Raw genomic sequence first — 20,219 nt, 5'->3', positions numbered from 1 at the left:
GATGATGCTGACATAGGAGTGAAGGTGTCCCACCCTGTTCCAGGCCACAGCCCTGCCACCTGAGTGGCTTGGCCCAGGTGTGACTGGTGTGACCAAATGGATTTACTCCACTGGGGAAGGGCTCCTGGGTTTGCCTCCCTCCACGACGCTGCCAGGCAGCACCGCCATAAAAGCCTGACCAGGCGCCTGGGAGAGCCGGGACCGAGAAGCAAAAGTGAGAAGAGGAGACACAGGACCAAGGAGATGCTCTCCCTGCTCAGTGGGCTGGCTTTACTTGCCATTTCCTTCCTGCTCCTGAAACTTGGCACCTTCTGCTGGGACAGGAACCGCCTTCCTCCTGGCCCATTCCCCTTCCCCATCCTTGGAAACCTGTGGCAGCTACGATTTCAGCTGCACCCAGAGACACTGCTCCAGGTAGGAAGCCTGTGCGAAAGCTGGAGGCCCTAAAGCAGTGGACAGATGAACCCCTCCTCTCTCTCAGCCCAGTGGCACTGGAGACAGAAAGAAGGAACGGGTCAGACACGTGTGGGGTGAGTCCTAGTCTTGCCATTCATTAGCTGGGAGGCTTTGAGCCTCAATTTCCTCACCTGTCAAATGCAGGGTGGTAGGGGGATTGCAAAAATTGTGGACTTTGTGCAGAATCTAAGAAGTCTAATCTAAGAAACTCTGAGCGCAGTAGAAGTCCACTGCCAATGGAACAGGATGGCAAAAACCACTGAACAGAATTCGACTCCAGGAGAGCACTGTGTGTGGCTGGAAGAAGTTTTCTGAAAAGCCACTTGAGATGGGAGTTGGGGAAATGGGACCCCACAAGGGCACATTCAAGTGATGTTACTCAAGGAATCCCTGCACAAAGTCACTGCCAGGGTAGTTGGAGCCTCAGCTGAAGGGCGCTGTTGGATTGAGTGGGTGGAGCTGGGTTGCTGCTGAGAACGATGGCGGGCAGGACACTGTGTTTCCTGAGGCCATGCTCAGCCCTCTTCTTTATCACACTCAACAAAATTTTTTAAAATATCTGGTTGGCGCTGTCAGACAATTATGATCCTCAGGCTTCCCACACAGTGGAAAGAGCACTGTACTGGGAGTCAGGAGACCTGGGTTCAAGGTCCTCATCTTTTACTGTCTTTTTTGGCCTCTGTTTTTTGGGGTTTTGTTTGTTGGTTGGTTGGTTGGTTTTGAAATGGAGTCTCGCTCTGTTGCCCAGGCTGGAGTACAATGGCACAATCTCAACTCACTGCAACCTCCGCCTCCCAGGTTCAACCGATTCTCCTGCCTCAGCCTCCCGAGTAGCTGGGATTACAGACCTGCACCACCATGCCCTGCTAATTTTTGTATTTTTAGTAGAGACGGGGTTTCACCATGTGGGCCAGGCTGGTCTCAAACTCCTGACCTCAGGTGATCCACCCGCCTTGGCCTCCCAAGTGCTGGGATTACAGGCGTGAGCCACTGCGCCCAGTCTGGCCTCTGTTTTTTAACTCATAAAATGGAGATAAAGAGCCTACCTGCACACTTATACCGAGGGTGGACTCAAATAAAATATGTAAAGCCCACGTGGGACACCAAGTCCTGGAGAAACTGGTTATTTACTATCATCTGTAACATGGGTAGAACATTCCCACCTCCCAGGATTAATGGGGTGAAAGTGCTGGGCCCTGACTATTCCAAGTGCACGGGGTGGGCCTGTGACCCAGGGCTTGGCTTGGCTCCCCTGGGGAACAGGGCTGGAGTCACTCTGAGAAGGTGTTCCTGCGGTAAGTGTCACCCTGTCTCTCCACAGCTGGCACAGACCCACGGCAGTGTGTTTGTTCACAGTGTGGGTGAGCCCGATCCCCATCGTGGTGCTGAGTGGCTTCCGGGCGGTGAAGGAAGCGCTGGTCTCCAACTCGGAGCAGTTCTCCGGCAGGCCCCTCACCTCGCTCTTCCAGGACCTGTTTGGAGAACAAGGCAGGGCTGCCCCTCCTGCTGGGGAGGAGGAGGCGGCTAGATGGTCACTACACTCAGGGAGTCGGGGCTAGCCCAGAGCTGTTAACAGAGAGGGGACTGCCAGGAGGACTTGTGTGAGGGGAGGGGGTGGTATGAAAGGAACCAGCTCTGGGGGTTCAAAGATCAGGATTCAAGTCTCAACCCAAGCCCTGGCCAGCTCCGTGACCCTGGGCAAGTCGGCCTCACTCTCTGCCCCTCAGTGGGCTCCTGTGTAGATGGGGATGATGATGGCTCTACATCCTGAGAATGTGGGGAGGGGATTAAGTGGCCAAAATACCTGATAGTGCCCGTTCAGTGCCTGGTTCAGCAAACACCCTTGTTCCCGCCTTGCCTCTCCCTAGAACCCCTCCTCCCCTGCGTTCTTTTTTTTTTATTTGACCCAGAGTCTCATTCTGTCGCCCAGGCTGGAGCACAGTGGAACAATCTTGGCTCACTGCAACCTCCCCCTCCTGGCTTCAAGCAATTCCTGTGCCTCAGCCTCTCGAGTAGCTGGGGTTACAGGCACATACCACCACACCCCGCTAAGGTTTTTATTTTTTTATTTTTATTTTTTTTGTAGTAGAGACCAGGTTTCAGCATGTTGGCCAGGCTGTTCTCGAATTCCTGACCTCAGGTGATCCACCCGCCTTGGCCTCCCAAAGCGCTGGGATTACACGTGTCAGCCACCACGCCCAGCACCCTGCATTCTTTATCTCCTCTTCCATTTCTTGTGGGGACTCTTAAAGGAAAAATCGGGTTGGTGGACTGGGGGAGGGCATAGCTGAGACCATCTTGAGGGCACCAAGCTCACTGACCACTCCCTCAAAAGCCCCTCAGCCCCGGGGCAGAGCATCATCCCAGAGGTGATTCTGGGGTCTGCCTTCCAGGTCCGGCCCCCGTGAGAGCCAAGTGGTCTTGGTCTGGGAGGCTGGGATGGCTAGTGACTGTCCACCCCACTCTGCCCCGGACCCAGGCATCGTCTGCAGCAGAAGGCACATGTGGTGGCAACAGAGACGCTTCTGCCTGGTGACGCTTCAAGGGCTGGGCCTAGGCAAGCTGGCGCTGGAGGTGCAGCTGCAGAAACAGGCAGCAGAGCTGGTGGAAGCCTTCCGCCAGGAGCTCAGTAAGTAGCAGGCCGGCGGCAGGCCTACCCTCACCCGCTCTCCCCACGCACACACACACCCCTGCAGAGGAGGCAAGCCTCACTGCATAGGCGTGTGTGTGTCCAGGAAGCCTCAGAACGTTAATAGCAATTTTAAGCTCCATCGAGTGGGAGTTTCTCCAAGGTGGGTGGACAGAGGCCCAGGAATGGCCAAGGTCACTGGGAAGCCAGAACCCTCCTTGACAGCTGGGGAAGTATCCTCCACCAACATCCAAGGCGGCCGAGCGCGGTGGCTCCCCCGTGTAATCTCAGCACTTTGGGAGGCAGAGGCAGGCGGATCACCCGAGGTCAGGGGTTTGAGAGCAGCCTGGCCAACATGGTGAAACCCTGTCTCTACTAAAAATACAATTAGCCAGGTATGTTAGGCTAATCCTGTAATCCCAGCTACTCTGGAGACTGAGGCAGACGAATCGCTTGAACCCGGGAGAAGGAGGCTGCAGTGAGCCGAGGTCATGCCATTGCACTCCAGCCTGGGCCACAGAGCAACACTCCATCTCAAAAAATAAATAATAAATAAAATAACAAAAAACTAACAAACAAATCATCCAAGGCGTCTCACACCTCTAGCCATTGGCACATGCTGTTCCCCTTCCAGAACATCCCAGCCCATGTCCCTTCCCTCCCCATGAGAAACCACTGCTGCTTCCTCCAGACCAGCTGTGGTCACCTGCCCTGAGAAATCCTCCTGAATGCCAGGCCCCCAAACCTGTTTATTCCCGGCTGTGACACAGCTGCCCCACATTCCGTTGTCATTCAAATGGCTGTCTGTCTCCCATGCCTCTCTCTGACCTGGCTCATAGAAAGTGCTTGGTAAGCACTTGGGTTTTTTGTTTTTGTTTCTTTGTTTTGTTTTGTTTTTGAGATGGAGTTTCGCTCTTGTTGCCCAGGCTGAGTGTAGTGGCACGATCTCGGCTCACTGCAACCTCCATCCCCCGGGTTCAAGTGATTCTCCTGCCTCAGCCTCCCAAGCAGTGGGATTACAAGTGTACGCCACCAGGCCCAGCTAATTTTTGTATTTTCAGTAGAGACGGGGTTTCACCATGTTGGCCAGGCTAGTCTCGAACTCCTGACCTCGGGTGATCCACCCACCTCAGCCTCCCAAAGTGCTAGGATTACAGGCGTGAGCCACCATGCCCAGCCGGTAAGCATTTGCTGAGCGCTTGAGTGAGGAATAGGAATGGAGGACCCAGTTAGTAAATGAGCGACTATATACAAGATCAGATGGGTGTTCAGGGCAGTGCTTCTTGTGCCTCCTTGTCCTGAGCCCTGCCCCTCTGCCCTCAGGTAGATCCTTCGACCCTCAGGTATCCATTGTCAGGTCCACAGTCAGAGTCATCGGGGCCCTTGTGTTTGGCCACCACTTCCTCTCAGAGGATCCCATCTTCCAGGAACTGACTCAAGCCATTGACTTTGGCCTGGCCTTGGTCAGAACTGTGTGGCACTGGGTAATTGGCATCTAGGGAGGCAGGTGTGCAGGCCATTAGACTGGGGGCCGAAGGCAGACAGGGGCCTTAGCCAGGGCCTGGCAGGGAGGGTGCAAGGTGGGCAGGAGGGAGACCGTGGCTTCTGCCTGGTAGCTGACACATTCAGAGCTTCAAATCTTTGTTGTGGTTCAGCATGAATGCATGGGCAAGGAATCAGAGGCTGGTTATATCCTCAGAAATACAGCTTTCTGGACCTGCAACATCCAAGTGAAGCCCTAAGCACAACTGCTCTGACCACAGCTCTCATTTCTGTCCAGATTATTTTGGGGGTCTCCAGATGAGAGGCAGCCCTGGGTTACTCAAGTCAAAGGCCCCAGCCCACTTTGGAGCCCCCCCGACTCAGGGGCTGGCTCCTGAGGAGGCCCTGGGTGGGCCTCTCTCTCCACAGCTGCACGACGTGTTTTCCCGGGCCCTCTGCCACCTCCCAGGACCCCACCGGGAGATATTTAGGTACCAAGGGGTCGTGCGGAGCTTCACCCGCCGGGAGATCACCGGGCGCAAACTCAAAGCACCGGAGGCTCTCAAGGACTTCATCAATTGCTCCCTGGCCCAGATCTCCAAGGTGAGCCTGGAACAGCTGCTCGGGAAAGGAGGGACCATCTTTTTTGGCTGCACCTCGTTTCTAAACCATGGTCTCAGTTTCTCATCTTTGGCTCTGTCTACAAACTTCCAAAGCACCCTGAAAGCTTGAGTTAAAACAGGGTTTTCCTCCCTGCCTTTTCCCAGGGCAGGGCTGGCTTCTGCAGGCATGGGTAGGGTGGGAAGCAGAAGACCTGGCTGATGTCAGGGCCAGAACGCCAGGGCAGCCCCCCATCAACATCAGTGCAGTCCTGAGAGTCAGGCCCTCTCGAGGGGTTGGAACCTCAAGTTCTGGCCGCACAGGTCTCAGATCAGGCTTCAAGGAAACCCCAGGGCTCTGTCAGGAGAGAACTTTAGACCTGGAGCTGCACCCCCCACTCACCCATCCCCCACTCGCCAGGCCATGGATGAGCCTGTCTCCACATTCCACGAGGAGAACCTGGTCCAGGTGGTGATCGACCTGTTTCTGGGAGGCACCAACACCACGGCCACCACCCAGCGCTGGGCACTCGTCTACATGATCCAGCACGGAGCTGTCCAGGGTGAGGGGCCCTTGGTCACGCCCTGGCTGACCGCCTCATGCGTGGGGCTCCTGGGCGTGGGCATTGCCCCCATCACTCTCCTTGCTCTGTGGCCCCGGGGTGGTCCTGCTCTCGCCGCTGTGGTACAGGAAGTGTTCATGACTTTGAGTCAGACAGGAGGGGCTTCAGTTCCCACCCTGTTGCTTACTGTGTAATGCTGGGCAAGTCATTCCACCTCTCAGACCCAGTGTACAATGGACAACACTATTCTACTCATTCAGTAATGATTCAGCACCTACTAAGTGCCAGGCCCTGTGCTGATGTCCACCTCAAGATCACAACTGTGAAGGGGAAAATGTAACTGGATTTCTCTCAAGGACAAACTGACCATGACCTGAATTCAAATCTGGTGCCACAAGTTTCGTGACCTTGGGCAAAAGTACCTGTCCTGTTACAGCCTCAGTTTCTCCATCTGTAAAATGGAGACAACAGTCCCCCCTCCATAACAATGCTTTTTTTTTTTTAGACAGCATCTTGCTCTGTTGCCCAGGCTGGAGGGCAGTAGCATGATCTCGGCTCACTGCAACCTCTATCTCCCGGGTTCAAGTGACTCTCCTGCCTCAGCCTCCCGAGTAGCTGGGATGACAGGTGCGTGCCACTACAAGCAACTAATTTTTTTGTATTTTTAGTAGAGATGGGGTTTCATCATGTTGGCCAGGCTTGTCTAGAACTCCTGACCTCAAGTGATCTGCCTGCCTCGGCCTCCCAAAGTGCTGGGATTACAGGCGTGAGCCACCACGTCCAGCCAATATTTATTTATTTTTGAGACAGAGTCTTGCTCTGTCGCCCAGGCTGGAGTGCAGTGGCATGATCATGGCTCACTACAGCCTCCACCTCCCAGCTCAATCAATCTTCCCACCTCACCCTCCCGAGTAGCTAGGACTACAGGCATGAGCCCCCATGCCTGGCTAATTTTCATGGTTTTTGTTGTTGTTTTGTTTTTTGTAGAGATGCAGTTTCACCATGTTGCCCAGGTTGGTCTCCAGCACAGTTGAAGATGACAGCTCTCTGGTGATCCAGCTTGAAACAGGTTTCCGCGCAGATTTTTGACACGAGCTGGACAATAACGTGATGACACCTGCTCTTTGCCCAGGCTTGCTGCATGCTGAGAGCTTTGTGCCCGCGGCGTCATTTGATACAATGGTGCTCTGTATTGTTGACGGAGCCATGCAGATCCTAGATGACAGATGTTGAGTTACTTACCTATCTTACGGTGTAACAAATTACCCCAAAACTTAGTGACTTTAGAACAACAGCATTTATCATGTCACAGTTTCTGAGGGTCGGGAAAATGGGTGCGGCTCAGATGGATGCCTCTGACTCAAGATCTCTCATGAGGTTACCATCAAGTTGTTGCTGGGGCTACAGTGTCACCTGAAGACTCCCCTAAGGGAGGCTCCACTTCAAGCTCACTTACACAGAGGTCTTCAGGACCCAGTTGCTCATGAACTGTTGGCTGGAGACCTTCAGTTCCTTGACACATGAGCCTCTGCAGTGGACAGCTCAAAACATGGCAGCTGACCCCCATCAGAGACAGCAACCAAGAGGGCACCCAAAATGGAAGCAACGGTCTTTTTGTAACCTAATCTTAGATGTGATATCCCATTGCTTTTGCCATAACCTTCTTCTTTTTTTTTTTTTTTTGAGACAGAATCTCACTCTGTCACCCCAGGCTGGAGTGCAGTGGTACAATCTCAGCTCATTGCAACCAACGCTTCCCGGGCTTAAACAATTCTCCTGCCTCAACCTACCGAGTAGCTGGGATCACAGGTATGTGCCACCATGCCTGGCTAATTTTTTTACATTTTAGTAGAGATGGGTTTTTGCCATGTTGGCCAGGCTGGTCTTGAACTCCTGACCTCAAGTGATCGACCTGCCTCAGCCTCCCAAAGTGCTGGGATTACGGGTGTGAGCCACTGCGCCTGGCCGCTTTTGCCATAATCTATTGATTGGGTTTGTTGCTGCTGTTGTTGTTTGAGACACTGTCTCCCTCTGTTGCCTGGGTTGGAGTGAAGTGACACAACAATGGCTCACTGCAGCCTCGACCTCCCTGGCTTGGGTGATCCTTCCACCTCAGCCTCCTGAGTAGCTGGAACTACAGGCACGTGCCACCACAATGGGCTAATTTTTAAATTCTTGGTAGAGATGGGGTTTCACCATGTTTCCTAGGTTCTTCTCAAATTCCTGGGCTCAAGTGATCCTCCCACCTTGACCTTCCAGAGTGCTAGGATTCCAGGCGTAAGCCACTGCATCTGGCCCATTTTCTATTTGTTAGAAGTGAGTTACTAAATCCATCCTATCCTCAAGGGGAGGGGATTACACAAATGTGTGTATCCTGGGAGTCAAGGCTCATTGGGGTAACATAGCAACATGTGTAGGTGGTGAGGTTGCCATTTTAATGAAAACGAAACAGAGTGGCCCGTCTTGGTGCCCTGGTGCAGGGTGATGCCTCTGTACATAGAGGTGGTGGCGGGAGCCCTGAGACGTTCCTCGGAAAGCTTTGACTCTGCCCTGAGTACTGCCCGGGAGTACAGTGGTGTGACCTTAGCTCACTGCAGCCTCCACCTCCAGGGCTCAAGCAATTCTCCCACCTTATCCTCCCAAGTAGCTGGTATTACAGGCACGTGCCACTCCACCCGGCTAATTTTTGTTATTATTTTTTATTTATTTTTAGTAAAGACGGGGTTTCGCCAGGTTGGCCAGGCTTGTCTTGAACTCCTGACCTCAAGTAATCCACCTGCCTCCACCTCCCAAAGTGCTGGGAATATAGGCATGAGCCACTGTGCCTGGCCCCATTATTAACTTATTATTAATTTGCCCAGACTTGAGGTTCCCTCCTCCACACATGTTTTTCTTCACAGCAGCCCTATCCTTCGGATGCTTTGTTGCTGTTTCTTTTCCATAGATAGAGAAACTTCACCGTAGAGAGCTCAAGAAACTGCCCAAACACAACTAGTAAGTGACTTACTTAGCTGAGTTTCAAACACATGTCGCTCTGACTCTAAAGTGTTTTCTTTTCCTACCATACGCCCTACTGTATTTCTACGAAAATGCCACTCTAGGAAAGTGAAACAATGTGCTAAATGGAGGTGTTTTGCATTGTCACTCTGTCCTCGGCAGAAATTGGCCAGCAAGTTTACAGGTTTGTCAAGAGTCTCTGGGAACGTGGATAGGACCAGGGCATCAAGTCATCCTGCTGCTGGCCTGGCAAGAGGACCAGGCCCAGGTTGTCTAGAAGCTGTGCCAACTTAAGTCAAGTTAAAAAGAGGGGGCCAGGGTTCCGCTCTGTGTTATGCCATTTGGGATTAGAAATTTCCTTATTAAGAGCTCATTCCTGCCAATTTGATTCTAGGAGTTGTTCTGTGATAAAGGCTCCAGGGGCCCATTAATGAGCTGAAATCAATATTGAGCTTTTACAGCTTGGGCGAGAGATGTCTGCTGAAAGTGGAATCAAAACCTGACAGGAGATCATTAAATGTTACAGATATTCTTAAACTGTTCCTAACCATTCCATCAGTTGAGTGATCGTGACAACAGCAATAGTCCCTGATACGATGGTTGCACTTCCAGCCTGTCTCTCTTCTCAGACATTCTATTTGATTGTGAATTCCAAACTGCCATTTACTGGGCAGAAGCTGGCACAGAGACCCCGGGAGGTACCCAGCAGACAGATGGTTTTACAGTCTGGGGAAGTGGAGGGTGGTTGGTGGTGGGGGGGGACTATCCTTTTTGCATACTGGAGAGGCTGTGCTCTGAACCTGGTCCATGAGCTAAGATCAGTCAGTCACTTTGCGAGGAGGCCAGAACATCACCCAGAAAAGGACACAAATAATTCTGGAGGGAAAAGAGCATCTTGCTAGGAGCCTCCTCTTCTGAAGGTGATTAGTAAAAACTGCTGCAATGCAGAGGGTTATTTAATCCCGGGCAGAGAAAATGGGGGAATTCCCATGACTAGAATTGGGAAATCTATCGCTCACTCAGGCAGCAGCAAGCACACAGGCCTCTCTAGCACCTCTGCTTAAAGCCACAGAGTGAGCAAGTCTGGGTGCCCTACTGGTACACGTGGCTAGGACGAGGCACCTTGCCTAAGCCCACCGTACTGCAACAGCAGCAAAAAACAACAATTCTCCCTGAAAACAATTTCTGCATTCTGGTTTTTTTTTTTGGGGGGGGGTTGTTGTTGTTGTTGCTGTTGTTGTTGTTTTCGAGACAGAGTCTTGCTCTGTCGCCCAGGCTGGAGTGCAGTGGCGCCATCTCGGCTCACTGCAACCTCTGCCTCTTGGGTTCAAGCAAGTGATTCTCCTGCCTCAGGCTCTTGAGTAGCTGGGATTACAAGCATGCACCACCATGCCTGGCTAATTTTTGTAACTTTAGTAGAGATGGGGTTTCACCATATTGGCCAGGCTAGTCTCCAACTCCTGATCTTGAGTGTTCCACCCCCCTTAGCCTCCCAAAGTGCTGGGATTACAGGTGTGAGCCACCGCGACCGGCCAACATCTGCTCAATTTCTGCATTCTTTATTGGCTTCTGTTTGGAATGCAGGCTTTAAATTCACTGAGCTTTTTTTTTTTAATTTCAAGCCTTTTTTTGGTCAAAATCAAGAATTCTGTAGTCAGCCCTCTGGTCTCTACAGGGGTAGCTGGTTTAATTTTGTGGTATTTGGCAAATGAGCCCTGGGGTATGAGGCCTTCCCCAGAATCCCAGAGCTGAGTGTCCTGGGGCGGGGGACCATAACCGACCCCATCCTGGCTCCACTTTGACTTCCTTATGTTGTTTCCAGTCAGCCCACATGGTAAAGAGCAGATGTCACCCTGCTCCCATCTGCTTGGTCTGATTCTCTTTCTAATCGCTCACTTCTCCTTTGAGTAGAGTGAGGGCTGGGATGAGGGTGAGAGGAAAGATTTGGTTTGGGTTTGGGGGAACGTGAGGGTTAGGGTTAGGTTGAGGGTTAGAGTTGGGCTTACGGTTCATGTTTTTCTCTTCCCAATCCTAAAGAGTGAAGCTTTCTGTCTCCTCTCTGTCTTTCCATTGCTCAGTTCCTTTTTCTCTGCCTGTTTGCCATTCTGTTTCTCCTCACTCTGTCTCTTCCTCTAACACCCACGCGCACACATACCCCCTGCCCCGGTGTGTGTTGTCCTGGGCTGTCCTTGGCCCCTTCCAGACATGCCACCAGCTGCTGGCCTTCTCTGTAGGAGGCAACCGCTTCATGTCCCCAGACGTGGCTGGGAGTCTTCAGGACAAAGCTGGACAGTCCTTAGCCAGGAGGGTATCCTGCTTGGCTACTGCACTGATGCAAGCCTGGAGGAAGGGCAGCCTGAGGGCCGGCTGCTGAGTCTCCTCGAGGCCCCTGGACTACTCCCACCAGCACAGTGGGTATTCTCCAAGCTCACTGTGGCTCAGTGTCAGGGCTGGGTACTGGGCACCATCTGAGGCTCCCTGATCCACACCAGCATCTCTCTGTAGGGCACCATCATCTTACCCTTATGTAGAGGCTCTGTGCTCTACGACCCTGAGTGCTGGGAGACCCCTCCACAGTTCAACCCTGGCCACTTCTTGGACAAGGATGGAAACTTTGTGGCCAATGAGGCCTTCCTGCCATTCTCTGCAGGTACTAGGCACAGAGCTGGATCCTGGGTAGTGGGTGGGGCTATGGTGGGACAGACACAGAGACAGCTGCCACCTCTGACTTTTCTCTCTGTTTCCAGGGCATTGTGTGTGCCCAGGGGACCAGCTGGCTCGAATGGAGCTCTTCCTGATGTTTGCCACCCTCCTTAGGACCTTTCGGTTCCAACTGCCAGAAGGGAGCCCGGGGCTCAAGCTGGAGTACATCTTTGGGGGCACTTCGCAACCTCAGCCCCAGGAGATCTGTGCAGTGCCCCGCCTGAACAGCCCCAGCCCTGGTCCTAGGGAGGATGGCCTGTAGCCACGGGGGTTCTGGAGGCCTGTCCCCCATGAAGTCCTTCCTCAGTGTCTTGGTTTCTCAAAGTTAGAGAAGAGGAGGACCAGGGGTTCATGCAGCTCAGCTGCTCACGGTTACCCCTAACACAAGCTCTGTGGGGTGACACTGGAGAGTAGACTTAGCAAGGATTCTACAGAGGTAGCGCAGTTTGGGTAGTTCAGTCCTTAGATTAGGTTAGTTATGCTTTGGCAGGGAAAGATTTTATAAGATTGGTTAAGTTTGGCATTAAATCAGTCCACAAAGTTAATTTTGGGAAATCAAGCCCCACAAGGCAGCAGCTAACTAGGTTCAGAGGAAAAGGCAAACTTTCGAGCAAAATTATAAATATAATAATGCACGCAAATGCAAATACTTGATGCTGGGGACAGGTAAGCCAAAAAAAAAAGTGAAGCGGGGGCAGCTTATTTTCTGCCCTCTCCTGCCCTCTGCTGACCAGAAGGAAGAACTGCAGTTCTCTGCAGACCTATGGCAGAGAAAGATCTCACCATCTCAATCCAGCAAAGCCAGCAGACCATATAACTGTTCCCAGTAAATTCTTCACCAAAGACCCACTTTAGTTTCCACACAAGGGTCCCTAAATTTTGAATCATTGTGTCTCCAGACAAGCTTTGTTTATTAAAAAAGAATGACATGTGGCTGGGCATAGTGGCTCACGCCTGTAATCCCAGCACTTTGGGAGGCCGAGGCAGGTGGATCACTTGAGGTCAGGGGTTCAAGACCAGCCTGGCAAACATGGGGAAACCCCATCTCTACTAAAAATACAAAAATTAGCCGGGCATGGTGGTGGGCGCCTGTAATCCCAGCTACTCGGGAGGCTGAGGCAGGAGAATCGCTTGAACCCAGAAGGTGGAGGTTGCAGTGAGCCAAGATCGCACCATTGCACTCCAGCCTGGGTGCCAAGAGTGAAATTCTGTCTCAAAAAAAAAAAAAAAAAAAAAAAAATGGCTTGTGAGTTCCAGGAGGCAGAGGTTGCAGTGAGCAGAGATTGCACCACTACACTCCAGCCTCAGGGACAGAGTGAGACTCCGTCTCAGGAAAAAAAAAAAAAAAGACTGACTTGCATTAAGGAAATGCAAACTAAAATAAAATGAAATACCATTACATACCTATTAGAATTGCTAAAAAGGAAACCCTGACAATCCCAAGTACTGGAAAAGATGTGAAGCAAATGGAATTCTTGTACCCTGCAGATGGAAATGTAAAATGGTACAACTACATTGGAAAACAGTTTGGCAATTTCTTGTAAAATTAAACATTACACCACACAACCCAGCAGTCCCACTCCTAGGTATTACCCAAAAGAAATGAAAATATATGTTCACACAAATGCATATTATATGATTCAATTTCTGTGATATTCTTTAAAAGGCAAACCTATAGGGACAGAAAATATTTGGTAGATAAGTGGCTGCCAGGATTCAGGAGTAGGGTTACGGTTTGACTGTAAAAAGACATGAGGGAACTTTCTGGGGTAATAGAAATGTTCTGTATCTTGATTGTGGTGATGGTTACACAACTGTATGTGTTTGTCAAAACTCATACAACTGTACACTTAAAGGAGTGTTATTGCATATAAACCATGCCTCAACAAATCTGAGCTTTAAAAAGGAAATGCCTCGGGCTGGACACGGTGGCTCACACCAGTAATCCTAGCACTTTGAGAGGCCAAGGCGGGCAGATCACCCGAGGTCAGGAGTTCAAGACCAGCCTGGCAAACACGGTAAAGCCCTGTCTACTAAAAATACAAAAAAGTTAGCCAGGTGTAGTGGCGTGTGCCTGTAATCCCAGTTACTCAGGAGGCTGAGGCAGGAGGATTGCTTGAACCTGGGAGGCGGAGGTTGTAATGAGCAGAGATTGTGCCACTGCACTCCAGCCTGGGAGACAGAGTGAGACTCCATCTCAAAAAAAAAAAAAAAAAAAGGAATTGCCTTACCGCTCTCTTTCGTGTTATTTAAAGGATGTACATACGAATGGACCAGTGTTTCTAATTAGTAGGAGATCAATCACTACTGCTACACCAGCCTGAAAGGAGTCTAGCCAGAAATAAGAAAACATGACGTATTGGCCAGGTTCAATGGCTTGCACTTGTAATCCCAGCACTTTGGGAGGCTGAGGTGAGTGGATCACTTGAGGCCAGGAGTTCAAGACCAGCCTGGGCAACATGGTTAAACCCCATCTCTACTAAAAATACAAAAATTAGCCAGGTGTGGTGGTGCACACCATAGTCCCAGCTACTTGGGTGCCTGAGGCAGGAGAATCACTTGAACCCAGGAGGCGGAGGTTGCAGTGAGCAGAGATCGCGCCACTGCACTCCAGCCTGGCTGACAGAGTGAGACCTTGTCTCAAAAAAACAAAACAAAACAAAAAACAGAAACCATGATGTATGAATTAGCCTCTGGCCTTTCTTCAGATGTTCCTCTAGGCTTTGTGACATCCTGGAGCTTTCTCATAGATACCCTATTTTCTGTGTGGTGCCATATCCAGGACCTCGGGAGTCCAGGCTGGGAAGCACCAGGCAAGTGGGGTCCCAGACAACAGGAGACAGCTTGGGGTTCTCAGGCCTGGGAGGTCCCACCCTGAGCTGGCAGCTGTCTGTGATCCAGGCAGGCTCTGAGGCGGAGAAAACAAAGTCGGGCTCTAATTCACCTGCTTCCTGCCTCACTTTCCTAACCCTCTCTCTGTTAGAGCCCCTGTCTGGAGCTTGCAGCCCCTTCTAACACCCACCCCCTCCACCATCCAGCCTCCCATCTTTGATCCTCTCCAGCCCTCTGCATGCTATTCCATTCAAAGGCCAACTCCTCCAGGAAGCTTTCCCTAACTTGGGCTTTGGCCTTGGTTGAAATCCCAGTTGTGCTCTCAATAATTCAGTCCTTGTGTGCTTCGGTTTCCTCATATGACAAATGGAGGCTTCCTTTAGGATTGTTGGGAGTGACAATGCCCAGCACAGGGCCTGGCGGGTGATGAATGATCTGTTTATGTTGGCAGGGCTCTCCTTCCCCTAGACAGCATCCAAAAGCACTCGCACCTTTGTTTTTAGCTCTAAGATGATGACGCTGCAGGGAGCCCTCCCCCCGTGGATAGGCTTCCCTTTCAGCTTCCATATCCTCATGATGATATGACCATAGCTGCCATGTGTGGATTGCCAACTGTGTGCCAGGAAGTGCACTGGGCACCTAACATAGATGAAGTTATTTAAATACCAAAGTGACAAGGTAGATATAATTATCTGAATTAATTAATTAATTTTTTTTTTTTTTTTGAGACAGAGTCTTGTTCTGTTGCCCAGGCTAGAGTGCAGTGGCACGATCTCAGCTCACTGCAAGCTCCACCTCCCGGGTTCACGCCATTCTCCTGCCTCAGCCTCCCCAGTAGCTGGGACTACAGGTGCGCGTGCCACCATGCCTGTCTAATTTCTTTTTGTATTTTTAGTAGAGACGGGGTTTCACTGTGTTAGCCAGGATGGTCTCGATCTCCTGACCTCGTGATCCACTTGCCTCGGCCTCCCAAAGTGCTGGGATTACAGACGTGAGCCACTGTGCCTGGCCAAATTAATTAATTTTTGAGATGGAGTCTCACTCTGTCGCCCAGGCTAGAGTTCAGTGATCTTGGCTCACTGCAACCCCAGCCTCCTAGGTTCAAGCGATTCTACTGCCTCAGGCTCCTAGGTAGCTGGGATTATAGGCGCGCACCACCCCTGGTTAATTTTTGTATTTTTAGTAGAGACAGGGTTTTACCAGGTTGGCCAGGCTGGTTTCAAACTCCTGACCTCATGTGATCTGCCACCTTGGCCTCCCAAAGTGCTGGGATCACAGGTGTGAGCCACCGGGCCAGCCTGAATTGATAGGAATGAAAATCAGGAGCTCGCCAGTGAATTAGTTAGAAAGTGTCAAAATATCAGTAAGCCTCAGTTCCCTCATCTGCAAAGTGGAGATAATAATGCTAACTCATTTGATTGATATTAACATTAAATATAATAATGCGGCCAGGAGCAGTGGCTCATAACTATAATCCCAGCACTTTGGGAGGCCGAGGTGAGTGGATCACCTGAGGTCCAGAGTTCAAGACCAGCCTGACCAATATGGTGAAACCCTGTCTCTACCAAAAATACAAAAATTAGGCCGGGCGCGGTAGCTCACGCCTGTAATCCCGTTTTGGGAGGCCGAGGTGGGCGGATCACGAGGTCAAGAGATCGAGACCATCCTGGCCAACATGGTGAAACTCCATCTCTACTAAAAATACAAAAATTAGCTAGGCGTGGTTGCTTGTGCCTGTAATCCCAGATACTCAGAAGGCTGAGGCAGGAGAAGCGCTTGAACCTGAGAAGCAGAGGTTGCAGTGAGCCGAGATCATGCCACTGAACTCCAGCCTGGCGACACAGTGAAACTCTGTCTTAAAAAAAAAAAAAAATACAAAAATTAGCCAGGCGTGGTAGCGGGTGCCCGTAATCCCAGCTACTGGGGAGGCTGAGGCAGGATAATCACTTGAACCTGGGAGACAGAGGTTGCAGTGAGCAGAGATCGCACCACTGCGCTCCAGCCTGGACGAGAGAGCATCTTAAAAAAAAAAAAAAAAAAAAAAAAGGTCAGCCTCCAGCAGCCTGGAACAGCATGTGAGAGTGAGCTGGAGGGGCAAACAGAGGATATTCAGCACACCCCAGCCTCGGGCCCCTTGGGTTCCGGAGGTGAGCATCCTCGTCATGCCCTCATAATTCTTCCAGGTTACTTGCCCAAAGACCACCTTGAGCACAAATATCTCCTCTGCTGAAACTGTCTCCTTTATCTCCAGCGCCTCTTCAGCACTATTCATCACCTTCTAGTCATCCTCTTCTTCACTGAAATGTTAGGATTTCATTCCAAGTCCTGCCGTCACCCTGAAGACCCCAAGTTCATGTGAGCAACGCAGTCGACATCCAGGACCTCTCCGTTTCTGGGCTCCCTCATCTTTAGTGATTTTCAGCTCATTCCTCTTCCGCCATCAGCCCTATGGCCATACCCAAGTTCTTGTCAGCCCCTAAGAGAAGCTCTCACCCTCTGAAATGGTCAATTCACAGATCCCTATAGAGAACCGTGAAGGGTCTAATATTTTACCCTACTTGAAAACTAACAAGTTAACCTGGTCTAGTTTTATGGGTGCTGGCACAAGACTCCTGGGTCAGAAATGAAGGACAATTTATTACCCACAGCAATAGTATTAGCCAGACTGACTATTAGAATTTTTATGCTGGTTCCTTGAGTCCCAATTCCCATGGAGCAACATGAAGAGGTCTGGACTGTACCTGCACACTCAGTGGGTTGCATTATAGGAGAGGAATGCTGAACTGAAGTAGAATCTTCTATTTATTTATTTTGAGACAGAGTCTTGCTCTGTTGCCTAGGCTGGAGTATAATAGCGTGATCTCAGCTCACTGCAGACTTCGCCTCCATGGTTCCAGCGATTCTCCTGCCTCGACCTCCCGGGTACCTGGGATTACAGGCATGCACCACCACACCCAGCTAATTTTTGTATTTTTAGCAGAGACAGGGTTTTACCATGTTGGCCAGGGTGGTCTCAAACTCCTGACCTCAGGTGATCCACCCACCTCAGTCTCCCAAAGTGCTAGAGCCACCGTGCCTGGCTGAATCAGAATCTTTTATTTATTTTATTATTATTATTTTTGAAACAAAGTCTCGCTGTGTCCCCCAGGCTGGAGTGCAGTGGCAACAGTCTTGGCTCACTGCAACGTCCGCCTCCCAGTTTCAAGCAATTCTCATGTCTCAGCCTCCCGAGTAGCTGGGATTACAGACGTGTGCCACCACGCCCGGCTAATTTTTCTATTTTTAGTAGAGACAGGGTTTTACCATGTTGGCCAGGCTGGTGTTGAATCCCTGGCATCAAGTGATCCGCCCACCTCGGCCTCCCGAAGTACTGGGATTGCAGGCGTGAGCCCCCACGCCGTGCCATGGAATCAGAACCTTTTACGATGGGCAGCACACAAGCCTGCACTCTCTAGGGTGATACTATCTTTCTTCTAAGGTCATAAGTCAACTGCCCTTTGCTCTTGAGGAAAACATCTCTACCTTCCAAGATTGTTGACTTGTTTACTATAAAAACTTACTATTAAACAGTAGGTCCTCCAGGCTCACTGTTCTTCAGTTGAGATGCAAATCCGCTGCATGTTTAGCACCCATCTGGCTCATGGCATTGCCACCATGGGACTTGGAGAACATGCAGTGGTAATATAAAGTGTTTTGTTTCTGACCCAGGAGTCTCCTGTCTTTTGCCAACATCCAATCTTTTAGCTTGCATATAGGGTAAAATCAAATCCCAGACTTAACACCTCTGATATAACCAAAGTAAATTTATTTTTTAGAAACTGATGTGTATTTTCCATCAATGTTATTTCCATGTTGCTTAAGAACCCGTGCAGGAACAGTTGAAGACCATTAAGTAGTTGTTTCTACCCATTCAGTGGCCTGAGCTGTGGGAGCTGCAGACCAGTCTCCCGTGGCAGGCTGAACACTCCAGTCTTCAGTAGGGACCTGAGGAGTAGGCACAGAGGGCACCTGCATGCCATCGGACCAGTCTCCAACCTCAGGCTGAGTAGCAGTGAACTCAGGAGCTGGAGCTGTCCATTCGCCCTAAAATTCCTTCTTGGTCACAGTCTTTTCAGCAGCAGCCTGCTCTTTTCCAAGCTCTTCAGGATCTCTGTAGAAGTAGAGATCAGGCTTCTCCCACCTCCCATGGGTGTTCGAGGGAAATGGTGCCACACACGCGCAGAACTTCCAGGGCCAGCATCCACCACCTCAGACCCACTGAGGGAGCTCCCTTGTTGTTGCAGGTGATGGCAATGTCCACATCGCACAGAGGAAAACCAGTGTGACATAGAGCAATGGTAGGTAGGTTAATATAAAATGTCTCTGCGAGAGGCTGGTGGTCAGCCCAGGGATCAGCAACCACTAGAAGCTGACTCCCCCTGCAGGCTGCCTGGATCTGGTTAGCGAAGGTTCCAGGAGTGAAGTGGCCAGCAATTGGAGTGGCTCCAGTGGCAGCAGCAAACTTCAGCCCAGCCCTCTGGCCAGTATTCTTACAGGACATGACACTGACATCAGCAGGGTTTTTAAAGGCAGCAATGGCATGAGCTGCCAGCAGAAGCTTCTCCCAGGTCCTCTTCAGATGTAGAATGTAGACGCCATTACTTTTCTTCTTCTTTTTTTTTTTTTTTTTTTGAGACGGAGTCTTGCTCTCTTGCCCAGGCTGGAGTGCAGTGGCGTGATCTTGGCTCACTGCAAGCTCCGCCTCCCGGGTTCACGCCATTCTCCCGCCTCAGCCTCCCGAGTAGCTGGGACTACAGGCACCCGCCACCACGCCCGGCTAATTTTTGTATTTTTAGTAGAGACGGGGTTTCATCGTGTTAGCCAGGATGGTCTGGATCTCCTGACCTTGTGATCCGCCCGCCTTGGCCTCCCAAAGTGCTGGGATTACAGGCGTGAGCCACCGCGCCTGGCCACCACTTTTCTTCTTACAGATGTACTACTCCATTTGAAGTCAAGCTTGGTACCACCTAAGTGGGTTCCTGCTGCAAGGAACTTAAGGACATCCTCCTCCTTCATTTGCAGGACATCAAAAGCTCCAGATATTGTGAAAGTTTCCCTTTAAGTTACAACGGGAATCTAGAACAATGCCGAATGGGCCCCTCTCTGCGTTGTGTGGAAAAGGCGTGAATTTATTTTAGTTTTTTAAACAAGTCATGTGCTGGGAGACATCACAAATGCTATTATCTCTGAGGAACACTTCAATCCTCTTCTCTTGGTGACCTCTCTCAGTTTCTCTGGGAAGCCTTCTCCCTGAGCCTCCCATGCCCCTTCCTTCAACTGGGCTATATTCCCTCTCTCAAGACTCCTACAGAGCCTTCTCCCCCAATACACTAGGATGTTTGTGAGGTCAGATATAGTGTCTTCTCAATTGTATCTCCAGGTTTAACACATCACCTGACACACTGTAAGCGCTTAATAAGTGCTTATGGAATGAAGGAAGTGCCATTGCAGAGATATGCATAAAGCGGTATGTGAGTACAAAAGAAGGGAATCTAAATCGGAGTGGAAGTCTGGGAAAGGCCTCCTGGAAGAGGTGACACTTGAGGCTGACCTGAAGGACAAGTCGGTTAGGTATTTCAAGTGGTGAGAACGGTAGCGTGAATGCTCAGCAGTGGGAACTCGGATGCTGCCTTTGAGTAATGGCCAATGACAGTACTGCAGCTAGGGTTGGAGGGAATGGAGTGGCAGGGAATCAAGCTGACTGACAGGTAGGTTAGGGATGGATTATGAAAAAGTGAAAGCCTGCTTTTCATTTCAGGCTTGGATTTTGTGTTTATTTATTTATTTATGAGACAGGGTCTCACTATGTTGCCCAGGCTGGCACAACAATCTCAGCTCACTGCAACCTCCGCCTCCCAGGTTCAAGCAATTCTCCTGCCTCGGCCAACTGAGTAGCTGGGATTACAGGCACGTGCCACC

The 20,219-nt window shown here is 50.7% G+C and overlaps 1 protein-coding gene across 2 annotated transcripts; it reads left to right on the top strand.

Annotated features, from left to right (window-relative positions):
* Positions 1-6,853, top strand: LOC100428047 (uncharacterized). 2 transcript variants are annotated; one of them, XM_077991899.1, is made up of 7 exons: positions 1-414; positions 1,778-1,944; positions 2,936-3,085; positions 4,997-5,170; positions 5,588-5,729; positions 6,235-6,356; positions 6,717-6,848. In XM_077991899.1, the coding sequence occupies exons 1-5, from the start codon at positions 97-99 to the stop codon at positions 5,640-5,642; spliced, it is 864 nt and encodes a 287-aa protein (XP_077848025.1). In that variant the 5' UTR covers positions 1-96; the 3' UTR covers positions 5,643-5,729; positions 6,235-6,356; positions 6,717-6,848. The 2 variants fall into 2 exon arrangements, with proteins under 2 accessions (XP_077848025.1, XP_077848024.1); XM_077991898.1 differs by lacking the exon at positions 6,235-6,356 and having other exon boundaries at positions 2-414; positions 6,717-6,853.
* Positions 6,854-20,219: the final 13,366 nt, after the last annotated feature.

The sequence above is a fragment of the Macaca mulatta genome, chromosome 2, assembly GCF_049350105.2.
Source record: "Macaca mulatta isolate MMU2019108-1 chromosome 2, T2T-MMU8v2.0, whole genome shotgun sequence".
Lineage (NCBI taxonomy): Eukaryota > Metazoa > Chordata > Mammalia > Primates > Cercopithecidae > Macaca > Macaca mulatta.
The sequence above is the reverse complement of the archived record's forward strand: the minus strand, read 5'-3'. Positions and strand labels throughout refer to the sequence as shown.

Coding starts and splice junctions, on each gene's coding strand:
- LOC100428047 (XM_077991898.1), top strand. CDS start 97: ATGGATTTACTCCACTGGGGAAGGGCTCCTGGGTTTGCCTCCCTCCAC. Junction 3,086..4,996: donor AGCCTTCCGCCAGGAGCTCA/GTAAGTAGCAGG, acceptor CTCTCTCCACAG/CTGCACGACGTGTTTTCCCG. Junction 5,171..5,587: donor CCCTGGCCCAGATCTCCAAG/GTGAGCCTGGAA, acceptor CCCACTCGCCAG/GCCATGGATGAGCCTGTCTC.